This window comes from Acartia tonsa, chromosome 11 (assembly GCF_053477335.1).
Source record: "Acartia tonsa isolate MP-2025a chromosome 11, ASM5347733v1, whole genome shotgun sequence".
NCBI lineage: Eukaryota > Metazoa > Arthropoda > Copepoda > Calanoida > Acartiidae > Acartia > Acartia tonsa.
In genome coordinates, this window is record NC_137270.1 from 32,711,320 (window position 1) to 32,728,998 (window position 17,679).

The 17,679-nt window shown below is 31.8% G+C and overlaps 1 protein-coding gene across 1 annotated transcript; it reads left to right on the forward strand.

Annotated features, from left to right (window-relative positions):
* Window positions 1–4,018: 4,018 nt before the first annotated feature.
* Window positions 4,019–7,659, forward strand: LOC145332760 (actin-5C-like). Its single transcript, XM_080177817.1, has 5 exons — window positions 4,019–4,298; window positions 4,919–4,998; window positions 5,536–5,668; window positions 6,131–6,445; window positions 6,712–7,659. The coding sequence occupies exons 2-5, from the start codon at window positions 4,942–4,944 to the stop codon at window positions 7,335–7,337; spliced, it is 1,131 nt and encodes a 376-aa protein (XP_080033943.1). The 5' UTR covers window positions 4,019–4,298; window positions 4,919–4,941; the 3' UTR covers window positions 7,338–7,659.
* Window positions 7,660–17,679: the final 10,020 nt, after the last annotated feature.

A 17,679-nucleotide genomic window follows, 5' to 3' on the forward strand; every position in this document is an offset into this window, starting at 1 on the left:
TATACAAATGTGCCAATTTAATTTTTTTTTTTTAAATGACATCTGTTGAATTTTCCTTTGCAATTAAGCTTTTTTTTAGGTACAGGGAAGGTTTTTAACTATTTGGGAGAGCGTATCTCCACCCTCCCAATTGAAAATCGCTCCCCCCCCCCAAATTTTTTTTCTCAATATTTCTTATCAAAACTCAAATTAAAAAGTAGAAGGGCGGTTGACTTATCCCCCTCCCACCTTAAGAACACCTAGAGGCTTCTGGGGGCATTCGTTGCCCCTAGTCTTTCTTAACCCATTAGACGAACCGGGTATTAAAACCCGGTTCCACCCGGTTCCAGAAAATGTTTAAAAAAAACGGTTTCCAGTCTTCAAATTGCATCATTCTCAGTATGAATCCCCCCTCTACTACCCTGGTTTTCATTTCCCCCTGGAGCAGGCAGTTTTGCTTACTTCCGTTTGCCGATATAGCTCAACAAAATTTGAAAACCACAAAAATTTAAGTGAATTCAAAATACCCCTTCTAACTTTTTTGTTTTTATAGTAAAGTTGCTGATTTTTTTTGTGAAATATAATGTTTATTGACAAGTACATCTATTTGTGAATTCATTTTATTCAAATTATTATTTTTTATATGATTTTTTATTGTTTTTTTACGCCCTATTATGACCCGGTTTGGCATGGCCATAAATGCCCAACAGTTTTAAAACCCTGCTTGGTTTTGGTTTTATTACCCGGTTTTAACTTTTCAACCTTTAAATATTTTTTTTATGATTTATTATTCTTGAGCCACCCTAATCAGTATACCCTGGTAATCTCTATATGTGTCCTCCAATATTTTTATGCTCGTTTTCTGATATGTATTACCCAATTTTTGTATGTTCTTTTTTTGTAGTGTGTGTGTTTTAAAACTTCAAGAAACGGGTTTTTTTAACCGAAAACGGCGGCACTTATAGCTGAAACACTAAATTGGATATAAATCGCTTCGTATATTACTTGTAGCTCTATAGATTACATGAGGTTGTGTAGTTTTCAATTACGGATCGTATCAAAGTTCAAAAGTGTTCATCTCACTTTGGGCTTTCAAAAATTACATTTTTCATTTTTTTGTCAAAAAAAAAGGGTTTTTACTTTAAAACCAGGTTTTAATGCCCGGGGAAACCGCCCAAAACGGGTCAAAATGCCCGTAGTGCATTTATGGCCATGCCGAACCGGGTTTTTTTGCAACTTTCCTGTGCACGCCACTAGAGCAAAAAAAAATACGTTTTCCGTTTTTACTATTATAAAGCTTCCCTGAGATTTTCAGCATGATCGGCCCATAAAAGTGGCGCTCGGTACTAATGGGTTAAAATAAAAGCTATGTCTTGCATTTTTTTTCAACTAGGTGTGTGATCACAAATTGCATATAGCAAAAATATTTTTCTTATTTAATTGTTATACTAATAAGATAAAAGTTATGCTTGAAAATTGTTTTAATAGCTATTATTATATTTTGCATTTTTAGATAAACGTGAGAATTGTGATCAGAATTTGCGTATCATTTGCGTCATTTCTATTTTCGGATATTTATTACCCGTCACCCATATCTTTTACTGCCCCACTTTCCTCTTACTAAATATGTACTTTAATTTTTGATAGTGACTGCGCCCTAAGCATTAATGGGAGGGAGTAGATTGAAAAATAGCTGCAAGATTTTTCTGAGACTTAATCTTTTTGTAAAAATGTACCCCTATAACGAAGCTCTTAATCGGTTGATTAGTTAAAGAGATCTTACCGGGAAAAAATATGACTCCTATATATGATAGAATCATAGATTGTATTTTTTATCTATTTCTCTTTTTAAAAATCTGTCTGATTCCCTACTTTTTTCCCCCTTTCCTTTCTATCTCTATCTCTCTTCTTTTCTCTCCCTGTTTTGAAATTGTGTAAATATTTGAGAAATTTCTTTAAATTTTTACTTTTATCTATCCCTCTTACATCTTTTCCCTTTTTCCTAGAACAAAATAAAATTTGATAACCTTAATACAAAGTAGAACGAAGTCTGTCTGTCTTTCTGTATATCTGGATTAAGGTAGGATGATGATAATCATTAGATCGATTGCTTATTATGGAATATACCTACAGGTCCAAGTTCAAAGTAATTTTTATGCCCGAAAATGAAGCGTTTGACAAAGTTTGTTACATAAAATTAAGCGTTTAACAAAGTTTGTTACATAAAATGAAGCGTTTAACAAAGTTTGTTACATAAAATAAAGCGTTTAACAAAGTTTGTTACATAAAATGAATCGTTTAACAAAGTTTGTTACATAAAATAAGGCGTTTAACAAAGTTTGTTACATAAAATGAAGCGTTTAACAAAGTTTGTTACATAAAATGAAGCGTTTAACAAAGTTTGTTATATAAAATGAAGCGTTTAACAAAGTTTGTTACATAAAATGAAGCGTTTGACAAAGTTTGTTACATAAAATGAAGCGTCTGACAAAGTTTGTTACATAAAATGAAGCGTTTAACAAAGTTTGTTACATAAAATAAAGCGTTTAACAAAGTTTGTTTTATAAAAATAAAGCGTCTGACAAAGTTTGTTACATAAAATGAAGCGTTTGACAAAGTTTGTTACATAAAATGAAGCGTCTGACAAAGTTTGTTACATAAAATGAAGCGTCTGACAAAGTTTGTTACATAGAATCACTAAAACTACTTATTTTGGGAAGCCATAAATCGAAACTTTAAAGAAAAAAGTATTGAGGAAAAAATTATTTATAATAACAATTAAAGCACGATGTTATAAGCGTAGCAACTCTATGAATAAGACTAAAAAATAAGTATTTTCATAGACCATTATAATTATCTTAATTTTATGCAATTTTGGATGTTTTTATCCTTGATTTTACTAACATTTCACTAATTATCCCCAGGTTTTAATTTGATTATGCCCAAATAAGGATAAATCTTACTTATTTTATTTCTTTTTTATCACTGTTTAAGGATCCAAGCTTTAACAGTCCATTTTACAATATTACTAGCCCGTTATATTATTGTGATAGTCTTGTAATTGATAGATTTAGGAATCGCGCTTTATTTGGTGTAAAGCAATTGTCTTATTGAAATAAGAGTTTAACGTCTAGACTGTTCATTATTCTCATTATAGTTGAACTAATTCCTAATACTAGATTCTATGGCTATGTCCCTAGAATCTAGGAGATTTGTATTCGAAGTGTAGGGAAAGCAGAAAGTTAGAATAAAACCACCCAAAGACTTAATTTAAATGAAATATGTGAAGCTTCCATAAAATGAAGAACTCAATCAGTTTAGTAGTTATCAAAATCTTAAGCACTAGACAAAAAAAACAACATATTACTTGACTTTTGGACAGGCATAATTTCTAAAATTAAAAAGTAGAATGATGTCTGTTCCTCCGTTCATTAGAGGGAGATTTGAAATCTGCATCAAATTTTAAGGATTTCTTATAAAACTCGTTTTTTTTGTATAATTCTTTATCTAAAAGCGGAAATACAATTTAAGTTCATAAATTTTGACCAATAGGATAGGTGGATTGGAAACTACCTGCGCTCTAGTTAGTTGAATGATGTGCGACACTTAGGCTTATCCAAACAGAGCGCAGATAATTTATAATCCACAATAATTAACTTAAATTGTATTTCCGCTTTTAGATAAAGAATTATACAAAAAAACAAATTTTATAAAAAAAACTTAAAATTTGATGCAGATTTCAAATCTCCCTTTAACATTAAAATTCTTTCCAACTTATATATCTTATTATGAATATGCATCCTTAAAATTTTTAAAATTAATGCTTAATAATTCAGAATTTTAGACATATCAATAATCGTTCATTGAAGTGTAGATTGCAATAAAAAAAAATAATTGTTATCTTCACCTCTACTTTATATTTATCAGTAACACAGTAGACAGACCGACATCACATCACTTTAAAAAATAGTATGGCAATAAATGATCTATCTTCCTTGAGTCTATTTATTTATAGAAAGCAATCACAATGTGTGTATGTGTGTGTGTGTGATGACCGTAGTCTAATCAAGCAGCGCAAATTTAAGTTGACCCAAACACGCTATGACCTCACTCCTTTACCCTTTTGACCTTACCCTTGCCCTTATTTATCTTACCCTTACCCCTTTTTTGACCTTATACCTAACCCTTTTGACTTCTTGGGGTAAAAAAAAAGGGTAATTTTAACGGCGCCTATAAAAATGAGGTAAAAAGCGCGAATGGCTTCAGATTACTTTATCTCAGGACGGCGAGTGGACGCTGTATCTTTAATTTTAAACAAGGTTATTTTTTTATATAATGGATTTTTTTAAGGAAGGGAGAGGACAATTGATTTTAAATTATACTTGTACCCAAAGTTTTATAAAAATAGTATTTCAATTTTTGCTTAAAATCTTTTATCAACCTTCGATTGGTTGGTTCAGCAGAGTCAAAACTTTTCAACCACTCTTTAGGTCTAAGGTTGGTTTAATTTTGTTTATGATCATTTGGGATGTACATCAATTTATCGTCAATTGACCTAACCCTTGGGATAACTGAATTATCTTGCATTATTTATTTTTACCTACCGTTATTCTGTAGTTTGATCTTTATTATTTGTACCAACTGAGTTTAGTAGTCCAGTTACCCTATAAATAGGATATGAATGTGTGTCTATTAATTTAACGCCAATCCTTAAGTTTAATAACTACCACCACTTATTTTCTTACATTGAAATTATGAAACTTTTTTATGTTTTATATTATAGTTTTATAGATTATGATATTATAACAATTTACTGTTTGGAGGTTTGACAAGTTTTTTAATGCTATAATTAATTTTGATCAAAAGACATTTTTCTAATACCTTATGTTTTTAAAGTAAAGTTTCTAAACTTTTTAAATAACCTTGATATTGGTTTTAGAACAGTTGAACTAGTCTATCAAGATGTGTGACGAAGATATGGCAGCTCTGGTCGTTGATAACGGCTCCGGCATGGTCAAGGTACGTCCGAAGATATCAAATTATCCATCTGTCTATCTATCTATCTTTTTAATAGTAGCTAATGACAAGATGAATCAACTTTTCTCATCTCTATTTACCTATTGTCTAGCTATGGCCTTTAAACGCCGTCCTAACTTTGTATCTTTTAATATTTTTTTCTATCTTTACAGAACAATCTTGCTCTAGACATTGATTTCTAAAAATTTCTTTAAAAATTCGTTTAACAAATTTGCCTTATTTCTTCTATTCTTTATTTGGTTTATTATAGTATTAGAAACAAATTGCGATTAAAATTAATCTAAAGTACATAGGAGGGGAGGGGGAGGGGTGACGACTATCACTAACTTTCTAATTTAGTTTTAAAAGAAAATTAAGGGGGGACTTTCTTTCTAGGGAGAATTTTTTTCTGAGAGGCTAGTGCAACCCTCCCACAAAATCAATAAATAATGCTACAAAAGCTTCAAAACAATTTAATTATCAATTTATTAACAGGCCTACAATTATGTGAGCTGCAATTTTAAAATTAAAATTTTTCAGGCCGGTTTCGCTGGTGATGACGCTCCCAGAGCCGTCTTCCCCTCCATTGTCGGCCGTCCCCGCCACCAGGGTGTCATGGTCGGTATGGGTCAGAAGGATGCCTATGTCGGTGACGAGGCTCAGTCCAAGAGAGGTAAGTTGTCATGATCTTAGTTAGCCTCCTCCTAAGTAAGGTTAAGGTTAAGGGGGGGGAGGGGTTATGTTATAATCCTCCTTCATGATTTAGTTTTGTACTTTTTATGATGTTTGAGGGGTGGGTAGTATTTTCCCCTGCTTTCTTATTCATGACATGAAGGGTACCTTCCCTGAATTATTTGATTTTTTGTACACACAGAGAGATGAGACAGACATCATGTTACTTTTAAATAAGGATTACTAATTTTTGTATCTAAGTATTAAACAACGTATTTAAAGTATTATGGAAGAAAAATACTATTAAAGATAAATTTCTATATATAAATTGAATAATTGATCAATATCATAATTACATATCTAAATGTAAAAATATTACACTTCATATAGGCCAACGGATATATATTTTGTAGTATGAATATCACATTTACATTAAATTTTCAATGTCTATCTATTTGCCTAGGTATCCTGACCCTGAAGTACCCCGTTGAGCACGGTATCATCACTAACTGGGACGACATGGAGAAGATCTGGCACCACACCTTCTACAACGAGCTACGTGTTGCCCCCGAGGAGCAGCCCGTCCTGCTTACTGAGGCTCCCCTCAACCCCAAGGCCAACAGAGAGAAGATGACCCAGATCATGTTTGAGAACTTCAACATGCCCGCCATGTATGTTGCCATCCAGGCTGTCCTCTCCCTGTACGCTTCTGGCCGTACCACCGGTATCGTCATGGACTCTGGCGATGGTGTCTCCCACACCGTACCCATCTATGAAGGTAGCAATTAGTTCATATTAATGATTATTTTTTAAACATAATTCTTTACTTTTGATTTATCATAAAAACAATCTTTGCATGATATCAAACTTTAAAGAGTTACTAGAAAGGAAATAAAAAAGTAAAAAAAGAACAAAAAAAATAGGGTGGATCATGAATAAGATACTAGATAGGACCAAGGTATAGCCAAAATAAGCATAGATATTTTACTAATTTATTTATACCAAGTTTTCTTTATCTATTTTCTAAATTATTTTCTTATTTAGGTTATGCCCTGCCCCACGCCATCCTGCGTCTTGACCTTGCCGGCCGTGAGCTCACCAACTACCTGATGAAGATCCTCACTGAGCGTGGCTACTCTTTCACCACCACCGCTGAGCGCGAGATTGTCCGTGACATCAAGGAGAAGCTGTGCTATGTTGCCCTTGACTTCGAGCAGGAGATGTCCACCGCTGCTGCCTCCACCTCTCTGGAGAAGTCCTATGAGCTTCCCGACGGTCAGGTCATCACCATCGGTAACGAGAGATTCCGTTGCCCCGAGGCCCTCTTCCAGCCTTCCTTCCTGGGTATGGAGGCCTGTGGCATCCACGAGACCACCTACAACTCCATCATGAAGTGCGACGTTGACATCCGTAAGGATCTGTACGCCAACACCGTCATGTCCGGTGGCACCACCATGTACCCCGGTATTGCTGACCGTATGCAGAAGGAGATCACCGCTCTGGCTCCCTCCACCATCAAGATCAAGATCATTGCTCCCCCCGAGAGAAAGTACTCCGTATGGATCGGTGGCTCCATCCTGTCCTCCCTGTCTACCTTCCAGCAGATGTGGATCTCCAAGCAGGAGTACGACGAGTGCGGACCCTCCATTGTCCACCGCAAGTGCTTCTAAATTAGCATCAACTGCTGCTAAGCTAGCACCCAGTGCTGCTTAAACATTTCTCTAATGGTACCTTCTACCACTTAATATAGATTATCACCAACTGCTTCTGAACTGGTACCTATCAAATGGCTACGAAAACTGCTCAATTATATATTTTTACTTTTTATCAAAAATTGTAACGCAAGAAACTAAAGTCAACATTCCTCTAATTTCAGTCATATTATAATATTATTATTGCATTTATTACACAAATACTTTGATAATATTTATCATGTGATGGAGAAAATATTTCTGTTGTTGAATTTTATCATTAATAAATTTCAATTTTAAATTGTTTGTTAAGTAATAGAATGACATTCTTAGATTTTTTTGTTAAATATAATTTTAAAAATTCAAGCAAGCAGCTTATAGTGCCTAATAAAAAATGACGTCATATCTTGATAAAAAGCTATATTAAATTTAATATGTTTATAAACTTAAGGCGAATCGGGGTGACATAAAGAATCAAAGATGTAATACATTTTAACAAATCGAATACGCTGTTTAAGTCAAAGTTACAAAACATGCTTAAATTATTTAAAAGTCATGTTTTATTCTCTTTTTTTTCAATTTTCTACAGTTGTCGTTCAGATTTTCTGATGATAAGGTTCAAATTAATTTACAACATTGTTTTATATAAAGTTATGTTACATCATATTTGCTGTTATATAATGTCTCATACCTATATTTTTTTAGACAAAATGGATTGAAAATGATTGCTAAAATCGAAGTATATCTTCATGTCTTAGAATAGTGTATTTTTTTTTAAAAATAGGTTGAAAAACATAATAACTTTAAAATAAATATTTACAGCCTACACAATACATAATTCAAACGACAGTTTTAGGAGAAGATTTATTTATTTTTCATTGCCCAATTCATGAATTTCTGATTTCTTTAAAAGAGATTATAAAATCATTTTGTGTTTTTACACACCCCTCTCGCACGCCCCTTTAACAGTAACATAATTTATTATAAATAAAATATATAATAGAAAGGCTATATAATATAAATAATCAATTCATGTATTCACTTAAGAACAGTTGAAATATTCAATAAATCAATGTGTTATATTATAAATTATCAGCATGTCCGTTTAAAACTGAATAAAATTAAAAGAATAATTGTTCAATCAAATTTTAACCCCACATTTAGAAACAGTATATAGCGTCCAATAAAAAATGACGTCATACCAAAGTTAGGCCAGAAAACACTATACATTGTAATTGGCCAATGGTAAATTGTATACTGGCCTACTATTGGCCATTTGTATTGTATGACGTCATTTTTTATTGGACACTATACGCTGTTTCCCGCATTTAGATTCCTGTAACAAAGAGGTATAATCTTGAAAGCAAAACAATGTGTCCACAGACTAAAATCAAATTATTATCCAGTATTTTCATGATATAATATTACGTCGAGTGTCTGATTTGTTAAGTTTTACTTTCATAGATGTTGTCATACTTGTTTTTTATATATTAAACTTTTTATGTCTTAAGTATTTTTTGATCAAATGTATCAACTCTAAAATTTTCATTGAGAAGTTTATATTTGTTTAAAACATTTTTCATCCATTCACGACACTCTACTTATAGTCAAACAAGGATGACAGCATCCATAAAAGCGAAGCTCAACAGGAAGTGTAGATATGAGAAAAAACCAAGGAAATAAAGTTCAATAGTAACAAAGCTATTTGAAATTATGAGCAAATACACCGCTAACCGGAGAGTTAATGGGAAAAAAATAAAAATAGAAGATGATAAAATAGTCCAAACATATATTATATAAAAATATGTAGGACATACAAACATAAAAACACTTACATAATAGCTTTGCTTTTAGAATTGTGGTGTTAAAACTTTTATCAAGCATAATGATATCTAAAATCTAATCCTTATATAAAAGTAATAGGATGTATATCTGCCTGTGAATCTTGCTAACATTAAAAATTAAACATATATGTTGAAGGTCTAGTAATAGGAATTGGACTACACAAACATTTATAGTGAGTAATACCTATTATCCAGGGATCTAAAAGGATAAGACAATGGTCGATAAATTAATGTACATCCCTAAAGTGAAACACACAATTACCCCTTCTGTAAATTAAAATTAGTGGTTGAAACGTTTCGACACTCAACTAAAAGAACCAACCAATCAAAATTCAATAGAAGTCCCCAAGGTTGTCAAGCCAACAAACAAGAAAACTTTTTTATAGAATTTTGGGGACAATTGTAATAAACTTATCAATGTCCCCCCCCCCCTCCCTGCCTATTACCTTTTGTCAGTCTTCATGAAATCCAAAATCTAAAACTTTAGAAAATAAATAAATCTCAAATTCTTATTTTGAGCCAACACGTAAAGTAAAGGCGGAAATACCAAAAATCTCAGTCAAGGAGATATTTGAATTTTTGTGTACATAGAATTATAAGACATATTAGATGTAGAGGGTCATTATTAGATGTATTCTAAACCTTGCGCACTCTTAAGAATGTCCAAAGTTAGAGAATCAACCATAATGCATCTAACTATAAATTTAAAATTTTTGTGAATTTTATTTTACTTCAGGTTATATTAGGTTAGGTATAATGGTTTGTAAAGCAGGGTTAGGGCACAACAGGTATAGGCTCCATAGGTTTAGATCAATGTTAGGGCTCCCCTCAAGGGTTACACAAAAAGAAAAAATCCACAAAGCAATGTTTGCTAGCAATCGATGCTTATAACTTTAATATATTAATATTACTTCTAACTCGACTGAGGAAATCTGAATAGGAAAATTCTTAACAACACGCTTCCTTACACTCGAAGGAATAAACATTCTAAAACATAAAAGGAAAACAACATTAAATGATGTTACTAGATTAACGCAATATTATAGCAACAAGAAGTTCGTTTGTGTAACTTCTTGTCTGTAGTGTAAGATCTTGCTAACCACTGGAGTGACATGATTCTCCTTTACATTGAAATTTCTTATAGGTCCAGAAAAGGGTACCTTACCGGCTCTCCAAAGCAAAATAACCCCCTAACCCCATAAACATTGGACATTGTTTATGTTTATAAACATACTAATTCAAAAATATATAAACTTTTAATAAAATAATTGTATTTTTTCTTTCTTAGAAAACATTTCCCGGAAACTTCTATTGTATATATACATTTAATACTATTCATTTTTTATATATCATTATATACAATATTATTTTCTATTTCAAAAAAGAACTTTAGATTTATTTTTGTTTTGAAGTAATTAGAGTAATCATATAGAGTTAAGTCTAAAGCCTTTCTTTTAGTTTAATTAAAGTTGTATTCATTGAAGAAATCTTTCACAAATCTTTAATAGATTATCAAAGGATTTGATTTAATACTAAGCCAAAAAATTCCTTTTTTAACGGGGGTCTTAACACTTTTGAGCCAATATCTGAGTAGTTAAACAGTATCCAATATAACCTAACTTACACATACCTTAGGTAATAAACAAACAAACGAAAAACTACCCCTCCCCGTAATTTTTTATTTATTTAAAAATAAGGGAGGGTTGGGGTTCAATGTATTTTGTGTGAAAGCACCTCATAATTCCATAAAAATATACTTTGAAAATATAAAAATAACAAGGATGACAACATCCATAAGTAGCAAAGCACAAAAAATCGTAGATTGGAATACGTACAAGTAGATTAAAAGGGTATTTATTAAAATCAAGAATAGATTTATTGGATAAAATAAACACGAAACCTTGTTTTATTATGTATGATGATGATAGTCAAAGTAAATTACATAAAAGATGCTCATAACAATGGGAAAATTTATTTTGATACTGATATCCCAAAAAAGTTTGAAAATTGGATAAAAAACAAAGATATGGAGAAAAATGTGAAAAAAATAAAAATAGCCTAAAACCTGCTAAAAAAGGCAGTCTGGCCATCATGTTTGTTTTCTTTCAAAGACGGGAAATTTAATTTTGATATCTATAATTGAAAAAATTTTGAAAATCAGGCCATAAACACTGAATATATGGAGAAAATTGTGAAAAATATAAAAATAGCCTAAAACCTGCTAAAAAGGCAGTCTGGCCTTCATGGATGTTTCCTTAAACGATGGTAAATTTAATTTTGATATCTATAACTGAAAAAATTTTGAAAATTGGACCATAAACACTGAAAATATGGAGAAAAATGTGAAAAATATAAAAATAGCCTAAAACATGCTAAAAAACGGTCCGACCGCCAATGATTTTTTATAGTCAATTGTGCTCCTTAATGATGGAAATGTTGTAAAAAAATTTCAGCATTCTATCTTTTATAGGAGTTGAGTAAATCCCATTTCTCCCATAGCGTTACGGACTGACGGACTGATGGACATAGTGAATTATAGAGTAGCTTCGCTACTAAAAATATCCGCACATACCAGCTGAATTTGAAAGGTCTCTCTGTTCCATAATTAAAACTAATGGCAGAGCAATTTATTAATCAGAAACAGTTGGCGAAAAATTAAATAAATCCAATTTTAAAAAAAGGTTATGAAGAAAAATATTAAATAGATAAAATAGGTAGATAAATAGAGAGATGGAGACTCAGAAATAGATAGATAGAAAGAGAGAGACAGAGAGAAAGAGAGAGAGATTGTGTAGAGAGAGAGAGAGTAGAGAGAGAGAGAGTGTGTGTGTGTAGAGAGAGAGAGAGAGTGTGTGTGTAGAGAGAGAGAGAGAGAAAGAAAGAAAAAGAGAGAGAGAGAGAGAGAATGAGGGAGAGAGATGGGAAAAGAAAGAGAGAATGAGAGAAAAAATTACAAAGAGAGAGAGAGAGAAATAGAAAAATAATCGAGGAATCTTAAAAACACAAAGTAAAAGAAAACAAAGTATATGATAAGATAGAAATATCGAAGAGCTAGAGAGAGATCAATAAGCAAAAAAAGAAGAAAGATAAAAAGAAAGTAGACATTAGGAAATAAATAAAAAAAAAGTTTTAAATCTTTTTTTACAATTTGATTAAAAAGCAATTTTGTGACCAGTTACAGTTTTTATAATTGTTCACATTTAGATAAAAGATCAATTATAGGTCTGGTAATGGCTTTAACTGGCCAAATAGACAAAAGATTGAACAGATAGATCTACAGTGGCGTTCTCAGAGCTTTGTCAGGGGGTGTGCGAACCTTGAGAAGGTTAAAGAGGGGGAGGCAAAAAACAAAATTACAATGTTTAGGATAGGAGTATCAACATCTCCATAATCCTTTTATAAAAGTAACATGATGTTTGTCTGTCAATGTCTGTGTATCTGTACCGAAGAATCTCGTTAACTTCTATACCTATATGGCTTTCCGTGACATTAAATCTTCTTATGGGTCCAGATAAGTTATATTACTATTTTGGGGTGGGGTACATTAACCCTGAAAAAAACAAAACCGACATTTGTTTAATTTAAATTAAACGTAAAGTGGTTGGCCGACTCTCCCTCCTTCCATGAAGTTACCCTAGAAACCTCTAGGGGCACAACTGCGAGTACAAAGATATTTGAATAAAATCATAAACAAGTAAAGGAACATTTTTAACGTCTTTGCTTACTACAGGTCTTTGCCAAGACTCGAACTCGAACTAAAAGCCTTCCCAATACCTTTAGGATGCATTAATACTTGCTAAGATAAATAATGTAATGCATATAGAGCAATATATATTATTATTATTTTCATATTTTCAGAGATCTGAATGGAAAATGAACGATAATTTTCACACTCCCATTTATTGCCAACAAAAGTATTACTTATTGCGAAAGTTTGAACCAAACAAATTTTTTTTTAAAGTTCCAAATTTTTGAGTCAACGAAAAAACTAGTTCATATAACTCTGGTATCAGCATTATTTACAGTCTAATGTCCCCTCCCTCCCAGCATGTTTCCCCTTTTATGATAAAAATATATAAGGTAAATAAAAAGTTGTTTGCTGATTATTTAGGTTAAGAAAAAATACAAATAGAATGTCATTTATGTGTTATAAGTTGCTTCACCCCAAACCTCTAGAGGAGGAGAGACAGATCAGAAAAATAACCTAAAACCACCTTCGAATATTTATGAAGCTTCCCTGAAGAGTACAACAAATTTGCTCCAAAAATTTCTAAGATTTTAATCTTCAGACAAAAAAAAACTTACAAATTTATATTACAGGATAGGATATTAATAATTTCATTTAAGTTGGACCCAAAATGAATAAATTCTAAATGTTATGAAACTATAAGAAAAGCAAATTTATGTCAAATATTAGAATACCTGGTTGGTCAAATATAACTAATAGAGAGCGCTCTTAAAAATGTTTACAAATTGCTCAAATTAATTGGTTTGTTTTTAAAAAATAACTATATTTTAACTTTTAAGTTTTCCAATATATTTTAGTCAAACAATAAATGTCAATGCAACGTTTTATAATATTCTTATACTTTATTTTATGTGCAGATTTTACTTTTGAGGTATTGTTGCATTTGAAGGTTACACAATGTTTATTTATTTGTATTGTTTTCCATTTTTAGTGTACGAAATGTACATTTTTGTATCAAAAAGGGCGCCTCTTTTTGGGTATGTTTATTACAGAATGGGTAAACGGTTGGCTAACCTAACTACTGTTATTCTTAAGTAAAATAGTGCACAATTTGATTAAATATTATTGTAAATTTTTTTGAGTGAAAATTGCAATAATGTTGCATGAAAAAAGCACGCTATTTTTGAGTTTAATCATGTGTACTAAAGAACAAATAAACGGTTGACTGACTGAACTACTGTTATTCTTGACATAAGACTGGGATATTACTCTTGATGGGACATTTATCATCCCCTCCTCTCCCTCTCTCACTTCAATTGAGATGTATCTAGGCCCTCAGAATATGGATAGGTATTTGACAAAGTAGAAATAAAAAAAAACTAATATTTTATACTTAAAATTTCAAATGGCAGAAACGTAGCATTTTAAAAGTCAAAAGAAAAATAGAGCTTATATTTATGGCAGCCCGGCAATGTAGGTTTAGAAAGCGGCTGTACTGCGAATGAATTTAAATTAAAAAGGTTTTGTATGAATATTTTGTAGTATAGAGCCGTTAATTTTGGCTTTATATCAATTCTAACTTTTTTCGGCCTGTTATAATAAATATCATTCTGTTCCTATGTATTGATCACCATTAAAGATCTCGTAAATGGCTGAAAGGATCTTTCGTAATAATAAATGAAGTTTAGAATGGTATAGATAGTTAGAGATATGACACCGACAAAAAAAACCCAAGCCGGCCCTCCAGGGGCGTCCAAGCTTTTTATTTTAGGGGGGGTAAAAAATTTTTAGGGGGGTAAAAAATTTTTAGGGGGGGGGTAATTCGTGTTTGGGGGGGGTAAAATTTCGCCGAAGCGCGACGCAAATTTTTTTTACCCCCCCCAAAATTTTTACCCCGGGGGTAAAATTTGCTTGGGGGGGGGGGTAATTACCCCCCCTGAAATCTGTTGGCAGGGGTAAATTTAGTTTACCCCCCCCAAAATTTACCCCCGGGGTAAAATTTTTGGGGGGGGTAATTTAAATTTTATTAAATATATAGTATTAAAAATGCGCGCGAAGCGCGCAAAAATTTTTTTTATTAGAGATTTTTTATGGTTGGGGGTGCCTACAGCACCCCCAGGGTAAGGGTAAATTTTGAATGGGGGGGGGTAAAATTAAAAAAATTTTGGGGGTGCCTACAGCACCCCCAAAATCGTTTGGGGGGGGTAATCGCCCCATTACCCCCCCCCCCCTTGGACGCCTATGCGGCCCTCTCCCCCTCCCTCTCCTCCATCTACAGGTGAAGCCCTAGATTAATTACTAAAAAGTAAAGTAAAATAAGCAGACAAAAAGATAAATAGATACAAATTTAAAGCTAAGAGTTGAATTAAGATTCAAAGCATGATTCTAAAGTTCTGCATTTACAGACTACTTCTCAAATCCGCGTCCTTGCTTGGATTCTTTAAAAGTCTTTGAGGGAGATGGTCGGATTCATTAAATAGTAAATACAAGATTGATACCAAATTCACTTATTAAAGCCAGGAGAATAAAATCGGATGTAAAACTCACTGATTGCTTGTATACAGTGTACTTAATGATGAATATTTTAAGACTTGTTTGATGATTATAAAGATGCTTTGCCTTTAACATTGTGTCTAATAATCCTAAGATTCATCATAAAATCTATGGAATTTTATTATATTTAACATTTTAGCTCTAAAAGAAAAAGTAAGAAATTTTTATTGGGGAGGTCATTTTTTTTCAATCTTTCTTTCTTAAATTTTTCTTATATTTATTTCTATGTTAACTAACCGACTAACAAACATTGAGATATGGTTATTTATTTTATTGTAGTTTCGTAGACTTAAGACAAACTTTAAAAAAAAATATATATATTAATTTTTGGTATGTAAGTTTAAGTATGGTTGTTACGGTTGTTGATTGGGACCAACAGGGCTTTTCAAATTTATAAAAAATAGGAGAGGGTTGGGGGGAGGGGGAGTACCGTTTCGTTATGAAATCGCTTAGCGTATTGTAAAAAAACATATGTGTAGTTTAGACTTTAAAATAGCATTTGATTGGCTCCTCGGAGCCCACAAAACTAGCATTATTCTAATTCCTTTATATTTTACTATCCGCTGTCTAATATACGATGCGAATAATAAGTATTTTCAAATCCTCTAATAAGCGCAGCTTCTCTATAAGTAGAGTCAGTTTAGGTTACTTAAATACGGAGATACGGGAAAGTGTCATGTGTGACGTCAAAAAAAACGCCAAAAAAAGGAAGGGCGAGGGAATGAGTGGGAAAGAAAACCCCTACAAATAGATGGATTTAGACGTATTTTAATGACGTTACAAATGACACTTTCCGTATATCCCTTACATACTTTTTTTTAAAAAATAACTAATTAGTTAAATTAATTAAGTTTAATTTCGCCGATAAATATTGAATACTATGTAAAAAAATGATAGATAAAGCCTAAAGGTATAAAGGTTAATATAGATAGATACATTTAAATTTTATAACAATTTAAATTTTGATTATTATCAAATTATAAATGTATTCTATAACTTTCTATGGTTCAATTATTAGCAACCTTAAAATAGAAATAATGAAATTAATTGCTTCATTATTCAATTGACTATTCAAAAAGAACACTTTCGATTCATTCTTTTTAATTAAGTTATGAAATTACCTGGAGAAAGATAGGTATTCTAAAAATTTAATTCTAAGAAAATTCATGATTAAAAAAAAAACTATATTTATACTTGGGATCTAATGATTAGTTAGCACTGATACTTGGCTATAGTAAAACAAACAAGAACGAAAGCATCTATGAAGCAAAGTTCCACAAATCATTTGAACAAACAAACATTAAGCAACAAAAAGAGTAATTGTTTTTTTTAATTTAAAAGAAACTGAATATTAGTTCAAAATCTGAAAATTTGATGTAAATATGTATTTATACAGCTTAAATTTAGGTTATTCGATTTGGACGTACTATCGTTTAAAGTTGATTGTTGAGATGCTTTGTAAATGCCTCTTTGTAAATGCTGATTGTCTTAGGAATCTTCAACTGTTTTAGAAATAAGTTTTAAATCGCAAGGACAATACTCAGGGAGTAAGGGAGGGGACAATGGGCAATTAATTCAATTTAAGAGTTTTCGCTGAAAAGCAATGAAAACCAGATTTATCCAGAAAATTTGACCAAAACTGTAAAGGAATCATGGTAATATAATATAGAACAAAATTAATTCTAAGAAAAAAACCATTTACTTGAAAATTAAATTACCAATACATCACAATGTAGTAAACATTATGTAATTAATCACTAGATTAATAAATCGTGTTTAGAACTTCGTCAACCCTTCTCATATATTTTTAACTGACACCGATATTCAAGGTGTTCTTAGATTGTTTAATACATAAATGTCACAGTAGAGTTTCATGAGTTTCATGAAATGACATTTTCTTTAAAAAAATATTTGTTAAAACCAGCCTTTTAATACAAATTTTTCTGTAGCTATATTCAAAATTAACTCAGCTAGTTAGCGGGGCATTGATGCGCTAGTATCTAAAGTCAGTCAGAACCTGCTGAATTCTTGCACATTCCCTTTAAGCCAGTACCCAAAGTCTTAAACTCTTTAAAATTGAATATTCGATTAATTTTCCCCTCCCTTACTCCCTGGACAATACTACTATGCTAAAATCAAACTATCAATAATCAGAGATTGCCGATACGAACAAACGTACCGACCCTAATTGTAGGCAATGCTTGCTTTTAAAAATAAATTAATATATCCTAAATTT